The sequence below is a fragment of the Gallus gallus genome, chromosome Z, assembly GCF_016699485.2.
Source record: "Gallus gallus isolate bGalGal1 chromosome Z, bGalGal1.mat.broiler.GRCg7b, whole genome shotgun sequence".
NCBI lineage: Eukaryota > Metazoa > Chordata > Aves > Galliformes > Phasianidae > Gallus > Gallus gallus.
Window position 1 is genome coordinate 12475462 of NC_052572.1, and position 22181 is coordinate 12497642.

At 42.0% G+C, this 22181-nt stretch overlaps 1 protein-coding gene across 2 annotated transcripts in view; it reads left to right on the forward strand.

Moving 5' to 3' along the window:
• The window catches only part of EGFLAM (EGF like, fibronectin type III and laminin G domains), a 73290-nt gene that overhangs the window by 4008 nt on the left and 47101 nt on the right, over positions 1-22181 (forward strand). For both annotated transcript variants that reach the window (XM_425019.8, XM_004937200.5), the window contains exons 2-4: positions 15538-15647; positions 17463-17546; positions 19184-19210. In XM_425019.8, coding sequence (XP_425019.5) covers positions 15538-15647; positions 17463-17546; positions 19184-19210 — 221 coding nt within the window. The remainder of the gene's footprint in view (positions 1-15537; positions 15648-17462; positions 17547-19183; positions 19211-22181) is intronic.

Here is a 22181-nt window from a genome sequence, read left to right on the forward strand (position 1 = left end):
TGGTAATTGCTCCTGCCTTTGATCAGTGTCACTGACACCTTGTGTAGATGTGTTTCTTTGGGAGCTACCAGCATTCCCTTAATACTCTATAATATGTGTGTGAGCGACTCCTTATTTTCTAGTGTGCCTTGCAGAAAAAAAGCTTTCTTTTTCTGGAAGATTCTTAAGGTTAAATGTAATGGCAAGAATTCTGAATACTAGTCATCTCAGAGATTCTGAGAAGCAGGAGGACATCCTGTTTCAATATAGAAAATTTCAGTGTCTGAGATCTCTTCAATGCTCCACAAACTAATCAGTTAGCTGAGAGTACACCTAGGAGTTTATCATTCCTCAAGTTGAACATCTCAGTGCTCAACCTTACATCTGTTTGACTTAAGTCAGACCAGATTAGTCTGGTTAATAATCTGTTCATTTCATGCACTAATAAATGTACAGTTTCATCCCATATTTGTAGTGAATGTACAGCAATGATCTGTGATCATGTAATAAAAGACTTTCTAGACCACAGGCATAGAATCAGAATCACAGAATCATAGAACCATAGAATGGCCTGGGTTGAAAAGGACCATCACAATCATCCAGTTTCAACCCCCTGCTATGTGCAGGGTCACCAACCACCAGACCAGGCTGCCCAGAGCCACATCCAGCCTGGCCTTGAATGCCTCCAGGGATGGGGCATCCACAACCTCCTTGGGCAACCTGTTCCAGTGTGTCACCACCCTCTGGATGAAAAACTTATTCCTAATATCTAACCTAAACCTCCCCTGTCTCAGTTCAAAATCATTCCCCCTTGTTCTATCACTATCCACCCTTGTAAACAGTAATTTCCCACTCCTGTTTATATGCTCCCTTCAGGTACCGGAAGGTCACAATGAGGTCTCCCCAGAGCCTTCTTTTCTCCAAGCTAAACAATCAGTTTCTTCATCTTTTTTTATAGGAGAGGTATTCCAGCCCTCTGACCATCTTAGTGGCCCTCCTCTGGACCCACTCCAAGAACTCCACGTCCTTCCTGTACTGGGGCCCCAGGCCTGGACGCAGTACTGCAGATGGGGCCTCACAAGAGCTGAGTAGAGGGGGACAATCACCTCCCTCTCCCTGCTGGCCACTCCTCTGTTAATGCAGCCCAGAACACAGTTGGCCTTCTGGGCTGCAAACACACACTGCTGGCTCATGTCCAGCTTCTTGTCCACGAGGACCCCCAAGTCCTTCTCTATAGTTCTGCTCTCAAGGAGATCTTCCCCCATTTTGTATAAATACCTGGGATTTCCCCGACCCAAATGCAGCACCCTGCACTTGGCCTTGTTGACTCTCATTAGGTTTTCATGGGTCCACTTTTCCAGCCTGTCCAGGTCCCTCTGGATGGCTTCCCTTCCTTCCAACATATTGACTGCACGACTCAGCTTGGTGTCATCTGCAAACTTGCTGAGGGTGCACTCGATGCCATCGTCTGTATCATTGATGAAGATGTTGAAGAGCAGCGGTCCCAAGACCGACCCCTGAGAGACACCGCTTGTGACTGGCCTCCACCCTGACACAGACCCATTGATCACATCTGTCTGGCTGCATCCAGCCAGCCAATTCCTAATCCATGGAACAGTTCATCCTTCAAATCCACACCTCTCCAATTTAGAGAGAAGGTTGTGGTGAGGGACCATGTCAAAGGCTTTACAGAAGTCCATGTGGATGACATCCACCACCCTTCCCCCGTCCACCAAAGCTGTCCCTCCATCATAGAAGGCATGCAGGAGACTAAGCTGACTATGTGATCCTGAATTAAATTTCCTATTTTTTTTTCCCATGCAAACAAATGACCTGTCTGGGAGAAAGTAAGCAAGCAAACAAACAAACAGCAACATCAAAAACAACCAAAAACCTGTTCTTCACAATTAATTTCAACTGAAAGGAAATACTTTTGGCTAAGAACATGGAAGGGTTGATTTCTTTTGATTTTTAATTTTCAACAATACTTGCACATAAAACCTAAATTAGTTCTTTCGTTTAAAACAAAGCCTTCATAACTCCTACCTGTGAACATCCAGGCCGCAAGATGAAGGTTATTTCTTCAGACTTTTCAGAGCTTCTGAGCTGAAAACAAGCACAGAAGAATTCATCTTTGAAAGTAACTTCTTCAGAAGAGCATAAGCCTCTGAAGATTGGAGGCTTAGGGGGAAAGCTGCCTTGAACCAGTTACCTAACTCAAACCAGCTAATGATGCAGTGATCCATAAAACCCTGCAGGTGAGAATTGTGTAGTGTGAAATACATACATCAGGTTCACACCAGCTTTTCTACTGAACACTGTGTAATCACACCCAGGAGCTGGGGCTGCCCACAAGGAATGATCTTGAAGATTTTGGCTTCAAAATGAAGAGAAATCTGTGCAATATAGTCCCAGGGAACATTTTATCCAAAAGGAAGAATACAGCTATTGGGCTGTGGTAGAACCCATTTCTTCTGTCAGTGTCTTGATGGAGATTTAATTGCATAGTGAAAAGATATGGGCTTTATTTTCTTAAAAAGATCTTTCATTCAAGCATTGCCAAAACTTATCCCAAATAACATTTAGACCTACAAATAAAGAACCAAGTCAAGGAGTTACTGCATTCTGGCTTTATGTGATCCACATACCAAGTGTTTCCAGGCTAACTTTCAATTTACCTTGTTGTTAACACACTCTTCTTAAGTAGTGCAAGTAAAAATCATATTACAAGCAATAGTTCTGAAATGGGACACTGAGTGGTTCTGAGTTTCCCAGTGTGTGCAGATGACAGTCACGCTGGTGTAGCTGACAGAGAAACATCTCTAAGACTGGAGGGACCCCAAGCTAAATTGTCCTTCACACTTCTCTTGATTTTTAAAGTCACTTAAAATTTTTGACACCTACAAAAATGATGGTTCAGTCAAATATCAACATCTGTGCACATTTGGAACTTGCAGTTCAAAATGAACGTGCTGTGGATGTTGAACATGCTGCTTTCAAATACAGAAATTATTCCAATTCTTCTAATGTGTCAGAAGCATTGTTGTGCGTATAAGGTTTTAACCAAAGTAAGTCTTGAGTTGCTGAGCTCAAAAATCTTTTGAAAAAGTCATAAGGGCAAAGACTACAGAGAATTTCATGCAAGTCAAATTCTTAGATACATGAGAAATTTCAACTAGAAGAACATTTTAGGAAAAAACAACAAACAAACAAACAAAGAAGAATAAAACATCAACCTGCAAGTGGTTGAAAAGAAGTGTCTAGAACCAAAACATTTATGATTTACAGATAGCAGAAGCCAATATTTGTTACTAGGAACAGCAATGTTAGCTTAGTTTTGTATTCTACGTTCTAGATAATCAAAAGGGAAGGCAATATGTTCTCTGAAAATAAGCAAGAATTTATGGCAATAACTATAGAGATGGTGGTATTGCAGCTGGTATTCTTTCCATGCACAGAGACCAGTGTCCTTCTGGCATCTTTATCTCATGTTCCTGTTCCATACATTCCTATTCCTGCGTGAACCATTTTTGTGAAGATTGCTACTGTTTTAATCTCAGTCGGTTACAGTGGCAGCACTACAATATGGTGAAGCCAAGAGCTGCAACTGTTTCTTTACACTAGTGGGCATTTGTTTGGTAGGGTAAGATGAGAAAGTTTTAGTCATTTACCTCAGTGGATTAGTAAGTCATAATGATTACAGGAAGGATGAAGGACGAAACATTCAAAATGCTACAGGAGGGCACTCTTGAACAAAGAACTCAGCAACACCTAAAATAACAGAAAAGTGCAATGAAAGAGCCAGTTAACCAACTGACACCAAGAGGAGGGATTGGCTTCTGTGGTAAGGCAGCTACCCTGGTAAGGGTTGGGGCCAAAGGACCAGGCTATGGATACAAGCTGTGGAAGCCACTGGTGTAACACCCTGTACTAATGAGACAGGATTTGAGAAGATTTGGGAGTATTAGAAATTAGCTGTGTGGACATTCTCATTCACAGAATAACAGAATCACAGAATTGCAGGGGTTGGAAGGGACCTCAAGAGATCATTGAGTCCAACCACTCTGCTAGAGCAGGTACCCTGCAATAGGTCTACAGGTAGGCATCCAGACTGGTCTTGAATATCTGCATAGAAGGAGACTCCACAGCCTCTCTGGGCAACCTGTTCCAGTGTTCCATCATCCTTACCATAAATAAATTCTTCTGCATGTTAGCATGGAACTTCCTTTGTTCAAGTTTTAGACCATTACTCTTTACCCTATCACTACACACCATGAAAAGAATCCTGGTCTCATCCATTTGCCTCTCACCTCTCTTCTGTTATTTATAAACATTAATCAGATCCCCTCTCCATATTCTTTACCCCAGGCTGAACAGACCCAGGTCACTCAGCCTTTCCTCCTAAGGAAAATGTTCAGGCCCTTTTTCATCTTCATGGCCCTCTGCTGGACTCTCTCCAGCAGCTCCTTGTTTTTCCTGTACTGGGGAGCCCAGAACTGATCACAGTACTCCAGATGTGGTCTCACCAGGGCAGAGTAGAGGGGAAGGATCACCTCCCTAGACCTGCTGTCCATGTTCTTTTTAATGCACCCCAGGATACCATTGGCCTTCTTGGCCACAAAGGCACACTGCTGGCACACTGCTTGGCCAACCTGTTGTCCACCAGAACACCCAAGTCTTTCTCCACAGAGCTCCTCTCCAGCTGGTTATCCTCTAACCTGTACTGATGCATGTAATTATAATTATCCCACAGTCATTTACTGTTCCCATATGGAGTTGGTCTCTCCTTACAGGATAAATTTCCATGTGTCGGTCTCTTGCAGCAAAGGTTTGTCTCTGACACTCAGTCACCCTTGCTGCTTTCACATCCCAGTTCTTACTTACTAGCTCTTCTAATATACAACCGATATACAGCTGCGTCCTATACTGCATTAGTGCAAAGATTCAGGTTTAAAAATACATTTCTATTTCTGTCACTTATAATATGCAAGTAATTTCCTTTGTGGGTGGTGGTGTTTTTTTTGTTTGTTTGTTTTGTTTTGTTTTGTTTTGTTTTCTTTTGTTTTTATTGATGTTAATAATTTATGGAGAGACTTGATGTCTGCAGAAGATAGTGAAATTGTCCTGATTCTTATGGAGAAACTAATCTGGAGAAGAAATGTCTGCTTCTTGAGAAGATGCCTGATTTTCTCCCTGACCTGGTCTCCAGTAGTCTGCAATACAATGACATTTGCAACTGAGCTGATTTCTCAAGTCAGTACTGCACATTGGGCCATCTGCAGCAAGCCATGCACCAGCACTGAGGAAAGCAGTGAGTGGTGGTGTGCGTGACTTCCTGGTATGGGACACAAAAGCCTAAACTTCCAACAGGAGTTACTATCTAGGGACCTCTGCTCTCTGCTGGGGACTCAGATACAGGACTTTGTGAAGAGAAAAGGCTTGGACTATTACTGACTGCTGCTCTTACAGTGAGGATGCATAGGGAGACCTTGGACATATCAAGCATGACTACCTGGTTACAGTGTGAGGCCCAAGCTGGCTTCTGATGGTTCTGCTGGTGAGAGAGATGGTTTTGAGGAAGATTCAGTGCACTAATATGTTTCTGCATAGCTGGGGTCAACATCAGGGATTTTCCTTTTATGGTGAGACCCTCTTTGGGGTTTGAGGATTACTAGGATTACATGGGATCCACCTAAGTAAGGCAAAACATCATTGCCAGCCATTTCACTGTCCTCATTAGTAGAGCTTTAAACTAGAAATGTCAGGGAAAGGAAGATGTGTCCCAGAGCCAATCGAGTAAGCAAGGGTTGATTTGGCAAGTGAAGTAAACATGGGATCCTGAAACCAGAGTATAGGGTGGGAATGGATGCTACATTTTAGGAAAGCTAACTTCCAGCTTGGAATAATTCCACGTGGTACAGCCCTGGAGAGAACACAGGTCCAGGGGAAATGATTGGTTTTCAAGCTGAAGAATGATCCATCTTGTCATGCAGAAAGTCTGACAAAAGCATCAAGACTGCTGTATCGGTACACAGGGAACTCCTGATGAAGTTCATGCATAAAAAGAAAGCATACAAAAGGAGGAAACAGAGTCAGGCATCCCAGAAAGAATACAAACAGTATCTGAGCATGTAGCATTGTGGTTAGGAAAACCAAAGCCCTCTTGAATTGAATCTGGTGAGGTACGTGAAGGGCAACAAGAAGGGTTCCTGCAGTTACTTCAGCAGAAAAAGGAAGAGTAGGAAAAAAGTGGATGGAAGGAGACCCAGAGACAAAGAGCACACAAAGGCTGAGCCACTCAGTGCCTTCTTCAGCTCAGTTTTTATTGGCAAGACCAACTGTTTAATATCCTCATTAATGACCTAGATGGTGGGACAGAGTGCAACCTCCACAAATTTGCTTAAGGCACCAAACTTGGAGGAGCTGTCTGATATATCAGAGGGTTGTGGTTGCCATTCAGAATAGACAAGCAGGCTGGAAACATGGTCTGACAGAAACCTCATGGAGTTCACTGATGGGAAATGCAAAGTCCTGCACCTGGAGAGGAACAAGCTCTTGCAGCAGTATATATTGGTGGACAGCTGGCTGGTGGATGTGGCCTGTCCCCATCCTGCATATTTGTTGCTTGTCACATGATCAACTTTGTCTTCATTATACTTTTGATTTTTGCATATGTGTGTACATAATGCGTCTCTGATTTTGAGGTTTTTCTATTTGACGTATTTTCATTTTCCATAAGCTCCCCTTGAATTTTGTTTCTGGTAGCAAGTGAACTATTTATTCAAGAGTTTGGCTTTGTAGTTGGTTTCAAAGAAAAATGGAAAGAGAAATTTGTCCTAGATAAAGAGATTAAGAGGCATCAATGAGAACATTTTTCAAGTTGCACTAACATTTTACCATGACTCCCACTGGAGATAGTAAGTTTTAGATAGAAAACTCCAGTAAAATATACCCCTAAGTGTTATTCATTGATGAGAAAAGCAATTTTTGGCATTTTTGTACACTATATATAACATAGCTACATTTTTGATTATTAATATAGTCTTTGCTATGCGATTGTTCTATGCATTTTATCCATGCTATAACTACTCAGAAAATGTAGAAGGCTGACTTTATCCTTACTTTTATAATTTCATTTCAGAACAGTATTACCCTCCTCAGTACAGTTTATTTTCACTGGGAATGCCTAAGAGTCAGCTAAGAGCTTTAAGCACTATGTGATCAGCTTTGTTCATGTTCTCTGATTTCTGCTTTCAATAATGTTTGGAGGACCACGTGTCTCAGTGCAGAAATGTTCATAAACATGAAGAAAATGTCTTCAGTATTATGTATAATCAGATTGAATATTGTCAGTGTGGGTGATTTCTGTGCTAGCAAGCATTGTGGTGTATACTGAGGGAGACTTTCAATAAAACATAAAATAAAAGAGTAACAGTAGGAGAGGCAGTCTGGTCAATTTAGGTGCATAATCCATTCTTTAACTTTAGTATGAAGTAGATTTGTTGGGCTCTGGAACAGTCTGGTGTCACCATACCTGGAGGTGTTCATGAAACCTGTAGGTGTGGGTTAGTGGACAATATTAGTGGTAGGTGGACAGTAGGAATAGATGATCTTGGAGGTTTTTTCCAACCTTCATGATTCTATAATTCCACAATTCTATGACCCTAAGAAAATTCCTAATTTTTCTGTGTGTTTAGTCAGTAGCAGCCACCTATGGAGAGGTTTCCAGTGCCTGTAACTTGTAATTTTTATGTCTTGAAGCATAACATCTTAGAAAGTGTCCCTTTCCCACCTGCCTTCTCCTGCCATGTCCTGGCCATGCCATCCTGCTGCTTGACCTGTTTTGCCCCTGGAGCTCATCCTGTGATTATACTCCTTCATACCTCAGATACTTTGCCAACAAGAGAACAGAGAATAGCCTTTATTTTTTTCCTAAGCAAGTCTCTTGAATTCTCTTAGATGACATATGAGACAGCACAGAAGGGGAGGGAGCTGCCCTGGGGAGGTGGTAGGGCAGCAGGAGGCAGCCAGCTGTTGCTTTGTGTCTGTGGTAGAATACAGCTATACCGCTTGATGACAATTTTTCTTGTCTGTGGAGTTTCCTTTGGTTTGTCCCACACAGACAGCATATCTGAAGATTGCCCTGTCTGTACCTTTTCGTGAAGGCAGGACAGAACCTAAACCTTTGCTCAGAGATAGTGCTCATCCTACTTCTAACAACCTTCACCTTCAGGAATTCCCCCAAACAGTTCTTGTGCATAACTATCCATGGGTAGATTTTTTTCTTACTTCTAGTTCTTAAACAATTCTTTAAAAAGTCAGTTTCTGCTTCTCCCTGTCCCATTTGGAAGGCCAAGTGATTGTACCATGCAGAGCCACTGGCAGCAGAACCCGGCTGGAGGAATGCAAGCAGTGGGACTTCCCCATTTCAGCCCTTCCTTTCCTGCAGTGTCACCACAGGAAAAGTCATGATGAAGCTCTCAATGACCTTGTGCCTGCTTGTTTTTAGTGGGACTCCCTGCATTGTGTTATAGCTTAAATTTCTAGCTTTGCCTCCTTCATTGCTTTTCCCAGGGCTATAAATACTCCAATGGTCATCACCTCAAGTGTACTTGGGACAGGTAACAGATGATATGGCTGCAGCAGAAAAACATCACATGGGTCTAAGCCTGCCATTATGGTGATGCTATTTCTTCCTATTGGTTTTGTTACAGTATTTTGAGAGGATGGATCAAAAATGTGTTCATCACTGCAATACATGAACCACCACACTGCCCCTGTAGAACAGTAGTGGCCACAGTCTTGGCAGTGGTGCTGGTTGTGTTGGTGTGCAGGTGACCCAGTGAATCTGCTCATGTTGAGACACAGTGGATCAGCAGCAGTGTAAGAAAATGCACTGTGTTCCTATCTGGGATGTGCCAGGGTTGTATCTGGGAGAGGAACCAGCAGCACTCTGCTCCCCATGCAGCATCCATCTCCTGTGCTTCTCTTCAGTAGGTGACTCGTACAGAGCAGTGACTACCAAAATTTCTCAGTATTTTGAAGTTTTCTATGTTGTACTATGATGTGCTACTCAGTGCACCACAAGCAGGATCAAGAACAACTTCCTGAGATTTCCCTGTTTCAGTCATCATCTTCTATAATTATTGTGGTTGGGAGATTCTTGTTTTCTTTTGTACCAAGCGGTGGGAAACAGAAAATGCTTCAAAGAGATAGAAAGATGGCATATTTTTTTCATTTATGATTTCCTGGTGTTTTTTGTTTCATCATACTGTCTTCATGCTGCTGTAGTACTTACATAACCCAGTCGGATCTATAAAAAGGAGATAAATGAAAAAGAGGCCCTTTTGATGTTTGTTTTACAGATGGGAATTTCGCCATTATTTCAGTGGGAGTTTGACACTAGGAGGAGATATAATCTTTTTCTCAAAAACGTTTGTGAGATAAAATATCATTTTAATTAAATTCCTGTTTTTGACAAATTAATGAAGTAAATTAAGTAATGTTTGGCTCAAAAGAAGTCCAAAGTAATTTTTCTTTCTAGAGAAGATTTGTTCTGAAAACTTTATTGCAGGATTCATTGAAATTGTCTTGCATGATATTTATTCCTGTTCCCTTATTTCATGATGTTGGAGACAGACAGCATTTCAGTGGCAAATTTCTCATTTCATGGGACGCAGAAAGGAGGCACATCAACAAAGAAAATAGAATCCTTCAGTTAGTAGCTCTTAGTACTTACCCACAGAGATATAAAAATAAAATAATGAAGATTCCAGCTCATTTTGTTGACCTCTAAAGATTATAATTTTCAGAAGAACAAACTAGTAAAGATGAAATGATCTGATTTTGCTCTGAAGTGAGTTATCAAAGTATTGCATGTGAGCTGTATCTTTTTATTATTTGTACATTATGTTGTGAGGATCTGTGACTAACTGCATGATTTGAAACAGCATAAACAGCTAAAGTGGAAAGAGAATCAAATACAATATATAACCAAAATGCTAAGCAAAAATATTCTAACCTTGAACTTTCCAGATATTCCGTGCATGAATGTTTTAAAAAATGCTGTTATCAATCAGTCTAAATTTTCAGTCTCGTCCAGAATGAAAATAAAATCTGAAATTTCCATTAAAATGCAAAAAAGTTTATTCAACTTATCTGAAACACTTTGGTTTTGAAGGTTATTTTTTCCATATACATATTTTTTCAGTAACTATTCATCCCTCTGGTAAGATGTGGGGGTCACCTCAGGGCTGAGAGGAACTTGTCTGTGTTCACACTAGCAATTTTCCCTCAGTAGCTGGAGGATGTCTGCACAAGAGCTGTCTCATTGGGCTGGGACATTGTGTGGAGTAATTTAAAGTCTTCCCATTATCTACCCAAACTGGTGTGGATGTGTCCCATAGGCTTAGTTTTCCCCTTGAAAACTAAGTCTATTTTATAATCTAAGCAGGACCTTTGTACTAAAGAGCCATAAATGTTTAGATCAGTTTTAATATCATTTTTAGTGCGCCTACTACACAATGTCCCGTAACATCCTGCAAAATACCTCAGGCATGCATTTATCTCAAGATGATCTGTTAGTAAAGCAGTGATACATGTTGCAGCAGTTGTGATCTGCTGACAATCTGCTTTGATATAACACTGCAGTATGACTTGTTTGGAAGCCGTGACATCTTCTGTATCTCCGTGACATAAACATTGCTTGTGTCAGATCCCGCAGCTCCTTTGTCATGGTTACAAAGGCAATGTTCATCCAGAAATGGACATTCTTTTCTTTCTGATGGGTTGTGTGAAATTTGGAGTCTGGCAATAAAGAGGCAGCTCTCAGTCCCCAGATACCCATCAGCAAGCTGCAAGGTCTGCAGGGTGGATGTGGAAGACTGTGGGGACAGCTGCACAGCATGAGATACTTCTCTTTGCATTGCTGGGGTTGGGTTTTTGTTATTCTCTTGGCTCATGGTGTGGTCAGGAGCAGCTCAGTGCCGGGCAGGATGGTCCCACATATCTGCATGTTTTACAGATACAGTTACTGGCCGTGGTGGCAGTGGATGGTTGTTTGGACTAGATGACCCTGGGGGTCTTTTCCAACCTTAATAATTCTGTGATTCTGCTATTCTATGATCATTGTTTGGCATAGGCTGGGGCCACTCCTGGGGAAGTGCAGGGCTCTGAAGGCATTGATATTTGGTTCCTGAACACACTTCCTGCAGGTCTGTAGTGCTAGAGAAATTCCCTGACTTTTACGGAGAATTAAGCAAAGGGGGTGGAAGTATCAACCTCTGCAGCCCCTTGCTCTCATTTTCTCTGGCGTAAGTTAGGGCTGAGTTCGTCAGTGGCAATTTACATGCCAGTGTAACTGAGATCAGTATTTGGCACTCTGTGTGTCTTCCATCATTTGCAAACTGGAGATAACAGTGTTTGGTAGGGTTGGGTGAGTAATTCATGGCAGGTCTTTATTAGCAGATGTAGCCTCTCTGTGCTTGCAGATAGTCTGCAAATGGACTGCATTTTTTTTCTAATTTATTTGTTATTCCAAATTATTCACCAAATACTTTCTGTAAATAATTTTATTGGCCTATAATGTGTTTAGAATATGAATTCAAAGCCTGCCTTGTTTGAGTATTTGTCATTGTTGGTTAAAATTTGTTATTTCAACAACTATGCGTCTTGTACACACTTGTCTGACTGACAGGAAGTACAAGAAGGGCATGAATATGTTGGAGTCACAGGGTTGTTGTTGTTTCCCTTTATTACTGTTTCAGCTCTAATACCAATCTACCTCAATGGGTATTGTGAAGTATCAATAGATACTTCTAAATGTGCAGTGCTGCCTAACAGTGCTGTTGTTTCTAAGACAGAGGCGCTGCAGCTCCAGCTGCTCTTGTCTTTTTGTAGCATGAGGTTCTCAGAGATGTGTGCTTCTGAGGGCAGGAGGTAAGCAGAGAGGTAGCACACATTGCTGTGTTCAGAACTCCCAAGAAAAGTAGAGATGTATGAGACTGAGTCCAAGCTAATAAGTGGGTGGGGGCTCAGAGAGCAAGTAGCATACAATGACTTGACTCTGATGTATATGGCTGAACTTCTTTCCTTCCCAGAATACGTACATACTGACTTAGGAAAATGGTCTGTGATCTGTGCTATCCTCCAAACCATCTCATGCATTTCTCTAGGAGGCTGAACTTATGCCAGACACTGTAAGCCATTAAAATATATGAATGTATCATAGAATCACAGAATTACCTCTAAGATCATCTGTCCAACTGTTAGCCCCTCACCACCGTGCCCACTAACTGTGTCCCTCCGTGCCACATCTATACATTTCTTGGACACCTACAGGAATGGTGACTCCACCAGTTTCCTGGGCAGCCTGTCGAATATATCCTTAATGTCCTGGGTAGTTCTTAGCATCTCAGGAGCAAGCTTAAAAGCCTGTGGGCTGCTCAGCTCCACTGCCCAAAGTGCTAGCTGTGTTTGTTTTTTCAGGACGTGCACTGTTCCACATCCATTCCCTGGAAGCTTGAGAAGGAAGACACTGACCGTGTCCCTGGGGAGTTATTGAGGGAGGCTGCAGCTCCCGGTTTTGCTGCTTGGGAAATGGGAAGTGCTGGGACAGAGACTGGAGTTCTGACTGGAGGCTTGGATCTGTGGAGTAAGATCCTGCTAGTGTGGACTGCAGCTGTTTTGAATGATTCCATTAGTTCTGCTTAGATCATCACAGTGAAGAAGGACAGTCAGTGTAGGCAGAGTGCTAAGAATGTTTCCTCTCTTTATCGTACAAGTGGAGCACTGTCCTATTACATCCACAAGAACTTCTCCATGGTGGTGTTTAAGGCCAGGTTGGATGCGATCCTGGGCAGACTGATCTAGTGGCTGGTGATTCTGTCCATGGCTAGGGTTTGCAACTAGATGGTCTTTAATGTTCCTTCCAACTTAAACCATTCTTGGAGATGCTGAAGAGCATGATAGTTTTCAGGATTTATTGACAAATAAGATCTTAGGGCATGTAGGAGATATAAGCTAGTAACATACAACTGGTTTGTGCCTTTTCCTGAAGGTGCGTTGTTTGTTCATCTGGTTGGTTGGTTTTTCTTTCCCTGTATAGTTTCAATAGTAAAGGAAAAATTCTTGGTGTTGTCCCAGTGGTTGAACTTCTTGTGCAGCTTTGCCCAGGCCATAACCACCTGGAGTCCTTGGGATTTATTTTCCACTAAGAACAACTGAAGCGTCAGGTGTGAGGAATGAGCAGGGAAAGAAGGATGGCACTCTTAAGCTTCATTTATATTTATCCTTTCATGATTGCACCAACACTGTCTTGGATTTTTTGTAGTGGAGAAAAGTAACTTGGTAACTTGAAAGTTGTGGGTAACTTGAAAATAATGGGTAACTTGAAAACAAGGAGCTTTTGATGTTAACCAAATGTTAACCTGGTCATACTTGTTCATTCAGGTTAAAAACTGTAAAACAACTTTTCATATCAAAGGGAAAATACAGAGTCAGCATGAAAAGGGCTAGACTATCAGGTCTGCTCTTGGCTTAACTTCTCAGGTATTGATGTTGATTGATACTCTGCAGAGATTGTAAGCTGCTATGTTTTGTATTCAGGTTCAAATCAAATATGTTGGTGGGAGTGACAAATCAGGTGTAGGCTTCATTCCCATATAAAAATTACATTTACAGTAGCTTGATTGTTCTTGATTTTTTATCAGAACTAGTGGGGAAAAAAGGTTTTCTTACCCTTTAACTACAATTTGTTTAAATAAGAGCATACAAAAACATAACTAAAGTAAAAACCACTGCCTATGAAAACATGGGTCTGCCATTAAAACATATAAAACATTAAAATTTGAATCAATTCTCTGTTTCGGCTGTTTGTTATGTGAGTTTGGTTCCAAGTGCATGAGTGATAGCTGCTGGGAGAGTTTGTATTAAAACCCTTGATCCCGATAACATAATGCATGCAGTGTGGCACAGTATAATTCCTACTGTCAAGGAGCTCGGGCTGGGAGGTTGCTGCCTTAGATCACAAGATGAGTGGTGTGGAGGCTTCTGAGCAAATATCTTTGTCTCATCAGCCAGGAAAGCTATCCTGCTGCTGCTGCTTTCTCTGGGACATTTTTGGATTTTTTATTTTGTGGCATGCCCTGCTCCACATTTGTAGCACCCTCATAATTTACTCTGCCCACTCTGAACTCAGGTGCCCCAGGCCTGTTGACAAATAGAAGAGCTTCTTCTCAAAGCTGCTCTCAGTAATCATTTGCTTTTTTTTTTTTTTTTAAGCTAATTATTTTCAATTAATTGATAAGGATTTCTGACAATTCCACCAAAGAAACTGTATATATTTGGAAACTGGGGATTTCTGAGGAATGCCTTGGTCCCCAGCGCAACAGGGTGAGGTTTGCGTTGCACCAGATTTGCTCTGGCTGCAGAGCAGACAAGCACCTCTGCCTGCCCCTTTCTCAGGCAGCAAATACAGTCACTATGTGTTACTAGAGAAATGGATCTCAGGGTTTTCTGATCTTCCGATGTTTTCTCTTTAAAGCAGCCAAATTTGCCAGTGTACTGAAAGGCCAAAGCACGCAATGGAAAGAGAAGGAAATGGAGAGGTCCTGTGAGATCAGCATAGCCATATGACAGTATTGTCAAAAGGAGTGAACCAACCACCATTTCCTAGGGACTGGGAGGAACTGAGGAGTTCTTTGTGCTTTCCTTATCAGATTAAACTTAGCTTCTTGCTTAAGTGATTGGCTTTCCCATTTATAGCTGATGAGTGAGGGACTGAGGCATCAGAGGTTGGTGGTCATCAGGAGATCTCTTGGTGGCCTGTAAGGGAGATTTCTCAGCTTGTGCCAAAGCAGCAAAGGGCTGAGGACGGGGCATTGGTTTGGTCTTGGTTCAGTTTTGCCCATACCAAAACATGTGGGAACATGAGGCCTGGTGGATGAGGTATCCATGAGGTGTCCTGAAGTGAGCAAAAGCTCCTTAACACAAACGGGGGATGTCCTCCCCCGTCGTCAGTCCTGGATTCTCATTCCTTTCTGCCTTCGGGCAGGGGAAGAGGGTACACTCTGTCAGAAAGCCTTCTAGTACTTAAGGGGAGCTTATAAACAGAAGGGAGACTGTCTTTTTATACAGATACTGACAGGACAAGGGACAGTGTTTTTAAACTAAGAGAAGGGAGATCAAAGTTAGATGCTACAAGGAGCTTCTTTACTCAGAGGGTGGTGAGGTGCTGGCACTGCTGCCCAGAGATCTGTGGGTGCCCCATCCCTGGAGGTGCTCAAGGCTGGGTTGGATGGGGCCCTGGGCAGCCTGAGCTGGTGGGGTCAGCCATCCCATGGCAGGGGGATGGAACTGGGTGGACTCATATTCTTTCCAGCCCAAACCATTCTGTGATTCTGTGACTCCATGATTATGTGATTCTGTGTCATACAAGTAGCAGTTCATGTCTAGCAGTTTTTAAAGATGGCAGCACATGACTCTTTATGAATAGTTGAAGCAAGGTGATCATTTTTCTGTCCTATGGATTCTTACATAATGTCTTTTTGTTTTGAGCAGATAGACTGGGACCTCCTCTAGACATACTGCTGGATTCACTGAACTGCACAGCTTTCAGTGTGCAATGGAGGATGCCAAAGCAGCACGCAAGCACCATCACAGGATATACTGTAAGTGATCCCTTATGTTGTTAGAAGAGAGCAGCCTCAAAACTGCACATGTACAGCAGAGCAAAGCAGGAGAGCCTGCTCTCCACAGTTAATGCCACTGCCAGGAAGGTGCTCAGGGAACAGGCGACTTGAACTGCTGGAACTGTAACTTTAAGAAATAAGCAGTTTGTATGTTAAAAGGGAGCTATGATGGGAATTTGGGTGGGATGCCAGTAGCTTATAGTGGGTATAGATTGCTTTTCTGTGGTGGTTTCCATGCAAGCATCTTGACGCTCTCTGCAGCTGATAAAGCAATGAAGTACAGCAGAGCAGGTCGATGCTACGCTGTGCAAATGAAAAGAGGTCTGTGGTGATTTCAGGGCTGTTTGGATCCTTAGGTTTGTATCTCCAGCCTGAGGAGTACCTTAGCAGCATTCGCTATTCCAGACCCTGTCTCTTTGCCTCTTTACCTCTTTACCATTATCTCTCAGAGAAGCTGTTGGTTTTCCTGTTTCAACCAGCAGTTCTGGAACATCCAGACCCTCCCCCAGTTCCCCTCTGCATGCTGAGCATAGCAGAGTGGCTTGCCTAAACTGGGCACTATTTGAGCGTGCAAACAGAAAAGCAATGGGCACAAATTGCCACAAAAGGAATGTTCATTGGATTTTCCTTCAATTGCTGTTCCAGGGCAATGAAACTCAGCCACCAAACAGATGTTAATCAGAGAGGAATTAGCACCAAAAAATAGGAACTTTTTTCCTTTTGTTAGTGTTGTCAGTGAAAAGATGCAGATTTTCTAGTAGAAGTGAACAGAACACAATACTCAGTTTTACACAAAACATACACAACTACCCTTAGTATTAACATACACTACAAGAGTAAGACAATTTCTAGAAACTGTTATGTTTGGTATGCATCCCCTTCATCCCATGGTCAAGTAGATGACACTGATCCAATCCAACTGCAGGGTTGTTTCTATAGTTAGGAAGATGCTCATAATGCAGCACACAGAACTGTGCAAGCCACAGGAGAGGCGAGTGTAGGAATATTGCTAATAGTTCAGGTGTCAGCTCCGAAAAGGGACACTGAATACTTGCAAATGCTGCCAGTTTAAGTGACGGTTCTCTAAGTCGCAATATTTTTCAAGGCAGTTACAGAACTTTGTAGTCATAAATTGTATTTTTCACCACTCACTAAGTAGATGAAATATTCATGTCTCAGTTTATTTTTAACTCTTGAGCTCATGCATGGTCTAATAATTAAAGCAATGACAAAGTATTAATTGTGCTGTATGCAAACTCTCTTCACTTTATGTTAGCATTTGACCGTCTGGCATCTCAATGTCTGTTTGCATACAAAATCAAATTCTTTCTGGTTCATTAGTCTTCTGTATGCAGCAACAGACATGAAGGAAGACATTTATGACACAGCAATTTTGATGGTGGCACGATCACATAATATCTTCTTTATATGAAGTAAAACACCAAACTTGTGGAGATCAGTCCCACAAATCCACAGCTGTCCAAATTGATCGTGGGCAAATCACGCGCACAAGTCAGCTCAAGAATGCACTGAAAGGTGGGCCATATTTCACATAAGATTAGCATAAACACTCCTTTGGTTATGCTGACATAAACATGGCCTTTGGTCGTGTTGACAGTTTCTAGCAAATATGAAGGTAATGCTAAAGGATGTTAGTTTTCCATGGGTTTTGAAAGTGTAAGGATTCACCTACTTAACTGCTGTTTAGAAAGTGCAAACATTGCAGTTGTTTTTAAGTCATTGTGCAGCACTGCGTTATTGCATTAAACGCTTTAACTGTATCTTCTTTGCAAGGTCTTCTACTCAGAGGTTGAAGGTGACAAAGCAGTTAAGCAGCTCTCACACGACGTTCCCCTGAGCCTGGACATGCTGAGCATGGTGAGTGTTCATCAGCAGTCAGAGCAGAAGATTGGAACATGCAAGTGGGAACTTGCAGCTCCCTGGTTGCTGTGAATTACATGGAGGATCGGAGTCCCAGATCTGCTCTGGGCATTGAGCAAAAAAGAAATCACAAAGCTTTTCAGTAACCTACTCGGACAACCGATACAATTTTCTCCTCATTGTCTGGCTAACTTATTACACAAAATTTTGTAAGTTGCTGGTATCTTACTAGTACTGACCTCTGGTGTCTATTGAAAGAGAAGTTTTAAGTACAAATGTGCGCTTTCACACAGGGAAGGGGATTTGTGCAGCAATGAACCTGGAAATCAGTGTGTGTATATTGCAGTGTGTGGCACAGATGAGAGCACAAGTTAAAGGGGACAAGTAGTTTTTAATGTGTTTTTTTTTTTTTTTTTTTAAATCTCTCTGTGAGACTGTTGCCTCCCAAAGTATGGAATTTAAAGATTAATTGTGCTGTTTTGTTGCATTTGCACAAGTCTACCCCATAGGAGATTCCTCACCTTCCATTTCTTTGGTTTCTACAAGCACTTCTTTTTCTCATTGCTTCCTATTTTTCCCTTTTCCTTTAGCTCTGTTTTTCCTTTTATCTGCCCTCTACATTCTTACTTTTCTCTCCACTTTCTCTGTCCAATCTCACCTTCCATTTCCACTCACAAAGGAATGCTGCCCATCCTCTTCTGTTGCAATTAGTGCTGAGATGAAGACGATCCCTCTGTGCTTCTGGATGGTTTTAATGCTGCCTGCTTTTAAAAAGATGTTATGAAACTTGCTAGCATCCCCTCAGTGGGGGGAACCTGCTCTTTGAGTTCAGCAAGGCAGAATCAGTGATTTTCCAGCCTTGGCTCAGGCAGAGGGTGGAGTAGCATCTCGGAGCAGATGCAGTGAGGGAACACTTCCATGATGCGCTCTGTAAAGTGCAGAGTCTGTCCCTGAGACAGCAACACTACCAGCACAGGAATCAAAATCTCGTGTATGCACATAGAGCATTGCAGGATCTTTGTTTTGTGGTCCTTATTTACAATTTGATTTTTTCTTCCTCTCTCTCCCACTCATTTTCTTTCTTCTTTATTTCCTCACTTCTCTTTCCTTAGCCTCCCCATCTGCTGTTCCATGTCATGCATTCACTGCTTCTCTCAGGCCCACGCTGGGCAGTGCTCAGCAGCCTTCCCTGTAGGAAGCATGGGGGAGAGAATTGCTCAAATTTCCAGCAGTCACTCAGTTTTGGCTCTGACTCCCGTAGGTTTCTGGGATCATGGCAAACGAAAGTATCTCATGGCCATGATGTGTTACTTATTGATTGACACATTATTTTCTCCCTTCTAGTCTTTATCTCTGTATTAGTTTTTTCAACCCATCAAATAGCATTCTTGCTGGTAGTACCAATAAAGATCAAACAGCACATTTTTATTGTCTTTATCCTGACAACAGTAATTCTTACTCCCCGGGAAAAGAGTCTGTATCCCTGTACTCACACAGGTAAATAATAGACTCAAATAGTACCATATGATGCAGCACCGACCTCGTTTTTCTTTGCTGACCCATTACTTATGTGTATTTACCATCTCTTTTTAGTGTGTTACTTCATTAACAAATCCTACTTTGATTTTTCCTAGGGTCAACTTGAAGGACAAGCAATTTTTGTAAGTATTGCTTCACCTGAGACTCAGTCACAGCTGTGATTTAAAATAAGACTGAACTTTTCTGATACGAGCTTTCCATCAATTCAGCCTCAAAAATATTTCCCTGTTTGTCTCAAATGTTGGTTCTAGTTAGCACTTAGGCAGGATCTTTCGTAGTCAAAATTCTGAGGTAAAGAAGGGGAATGTGTGTAGGGGTGTAGGTGTTCCATTTTTAATGATTGATAAATCTTCATTCAGTCTTTCAAAGTGTTTGTGGATGTTTTTCTTGTTTGAGAAAATGTCAGCTATATTCAGGTGGTAAAGATTTAGAGGAGACCAGGACAGCAAAGCTGGCAGACACACAGTGATGGGAAGGACAGCAGCCCAACAGTGGGAGAGTAGGAGGAGACGGGGAGGATAGCAATGCTGATGTCCAGGAGGAGGACTGGGAGACCAGCAGTTCCTATAAAATAGGTCTGAATTGAGTTTGCAGCTGGTGAGCTATTCACATTAATTATTTCCAGCCCTGTCCATTCTGCTTGCTATGAGCAGTAAACAGATTGGTCTTACTATGAAGGAGGAAGCAAGCAGGAGCTGCTTGGCTTTGTGTAGGATAAAGGCAGGGATTTCAGTTAAACACAGAAATATCAACAAACTCCTGCATTTTTTTCTTTTTCTGAGATTTGTTCAAAAATGAAGAAATGCAGTGAAGTCAGTGGGTCTGGCACAGCTTTCGCTGTCTTAACTAAGAGAGGCTGGGCTGAGAGGAGGCTGTCCAGATGAGACCTCAGGACACGCCTGAGACAGGGCTGTCTGGTTCAATCCTGAGTTTGGATTGCGGCGTTTTGGAGTTGAAGTTCCAGGCTGGGCCCTGTTTTCTGCTTGATAAAAATAACACTTGTGAGGGGTACATGTGGAGAATGTGTCTGACTGGGATTAATCAGCTCCCAGCTGTCATTAATCCCCAGGAAGTGGTGTTCTTGCTGAAATACTTTCTGTTATATTCATACCAAACACAACAGAAATCTGTGAGAGCTTTGTGGTTAAGTCTGCATAATCTGTGTTTCCATCACTAAGCCTCCTCTGCTGGTGTGGGTACAATTCTTCTGCTGTCTCAGAAACTTCTCTGGACCCCGTGAGACTGTCGTAGTGACGCTGGCTCTTCCTGTGCGTGTGTGCATGTGCCTGTGCATGAGCAAAGTGGATAGTGCCTTGTATCTGCACTGCATCATCCTATCATATAGAATGCATACATGAGAGCAGCCTGTAGAAGTGCTGAAGCAGTACCATTTACCAAGGCTTTGTTCTACTGGGCTTCATGAAGTTCGGCACACACACAGATATATGTTTTTATATATAAAAGCAAGAACAATTTGCGTGCTTTAGAACTGGGAGGTTATTAGGTTAGGCACAGAGAGGTAGAGAGCAACAGTGCTCCCTACAAGATCACCAAGCACACAGGTACAAAATGGAGAGTGAGCAGCTGAGGCCGGGGAAGGGTTGGTAGGAGGATTAAATGGCATCACAACCAGCTCTGCTTCTTCAGCGATACTGTAATCCATGTGGGTTTTCTTTCTTTTCTGTTGGTACTTTTTCTTTTTTTTTCTTTTTTTGTATTAAAACCAAACAAAATGGAAAATGTATTTTATCTGGAAAATAATTTATAATCCAGGTTTCTGTGAAGCAACTTTGAGTGCAGCTCACAAAAAGGTTCAGCACAGCTGGCGGGAGCACAAGGCAGGCACGGACACAATCCCTGCCTGCACCTGATTCCCCTACTGCAGAAAAGGCATCGCATTGCTTCACACTGTTGAAGAACATGAGATTGTAATGAAAGTGCCAGATGTCATTCTGCAGGGTTTTAGAATGAGCGTCATGTCAGACAAGAAAATTCAGTTGATGTTAGTAAAGCTTCATCAGAAATGTAGTGCTCAGTTTTGTGTGTCATGTTTCAAAATGCAGGAGCGATCTCAAGATAGTGAAGGGATAAGATACAGTGATTGTGAGCTGACTTTTCAATTCAGCAACACAATTCCCTGTCTGTGAGGCTGCTGTCTCCTTTGAGACGCAGCAAACTTTAACACCCTTCTCCTAAATAAAAGCAGAAGAGAGCAGTTCACTGAGGTTTGAGAATAAATATGTTGAACCTGAAGACCTCAGTAGGACTTTGATTTTGATTGGCCTTGCAGTTAATGAGGCTATTTCTGTTTAGTTTATTGCAGATTTGACTTATGAAGAAATAATTAAGAGGCAAATATATGTAAATACCTCATTATTTTCTGAGGCCAAGTTCTTGAATAGTGTGCAAGAAGTCAGAGAATCAGACACGTAACAGAGGATTTTTTTACTATAAGATGCTTTCAGGAACAAGTGCACGCAATTTAAGTACAGGTGGGCAGCATATATGACAACGTGGGTAGAGCGGCAGGAGCATCAATATTGCTCATGGGCGGAGGTGATGGGTTTTCAGCAGCCATCATTTCGGGTCATATTTGGAACGAACGCAGTCACTTCAGCTAAACAGATAAATACTTCCATTTGAATGTTCTCACTAATTCTCCCTGGGAAGTTACTATTTCAGAATTGTTGTCATCTCTTTCAGATGAATCCAAATCATTCAAGCAGATCGAGGGTGAAGAATGGAAAAACAGGATAGTGGTCAGGCAGTCTTTGTTAATAGGAAATCAGTGATGAAGCTCCAAGACTGTGGCTAGTGAAATGACAGATGGCAGGGTGTTGTTAAATGATGTTGTAGTAATGAAATATGTTCCCCAAAGAACAGAAAGGGAAAGTTTGTCCAAAAGGCCATCGTGAGGACATTTAGCAGATAATAAAATTTTAGGATTGTTTACTATTTTGCTGCAACTGGAAATGCAGATTTAGAGTCTGTTCAAGCTTGAAGTGAAAGGAGATCTCTGCCTTTCCACGTGCTCTGTGAATAATGTTTTTAATATCAGGGAATGAAAAACAAAAAAAATTCTCTGTACAACAA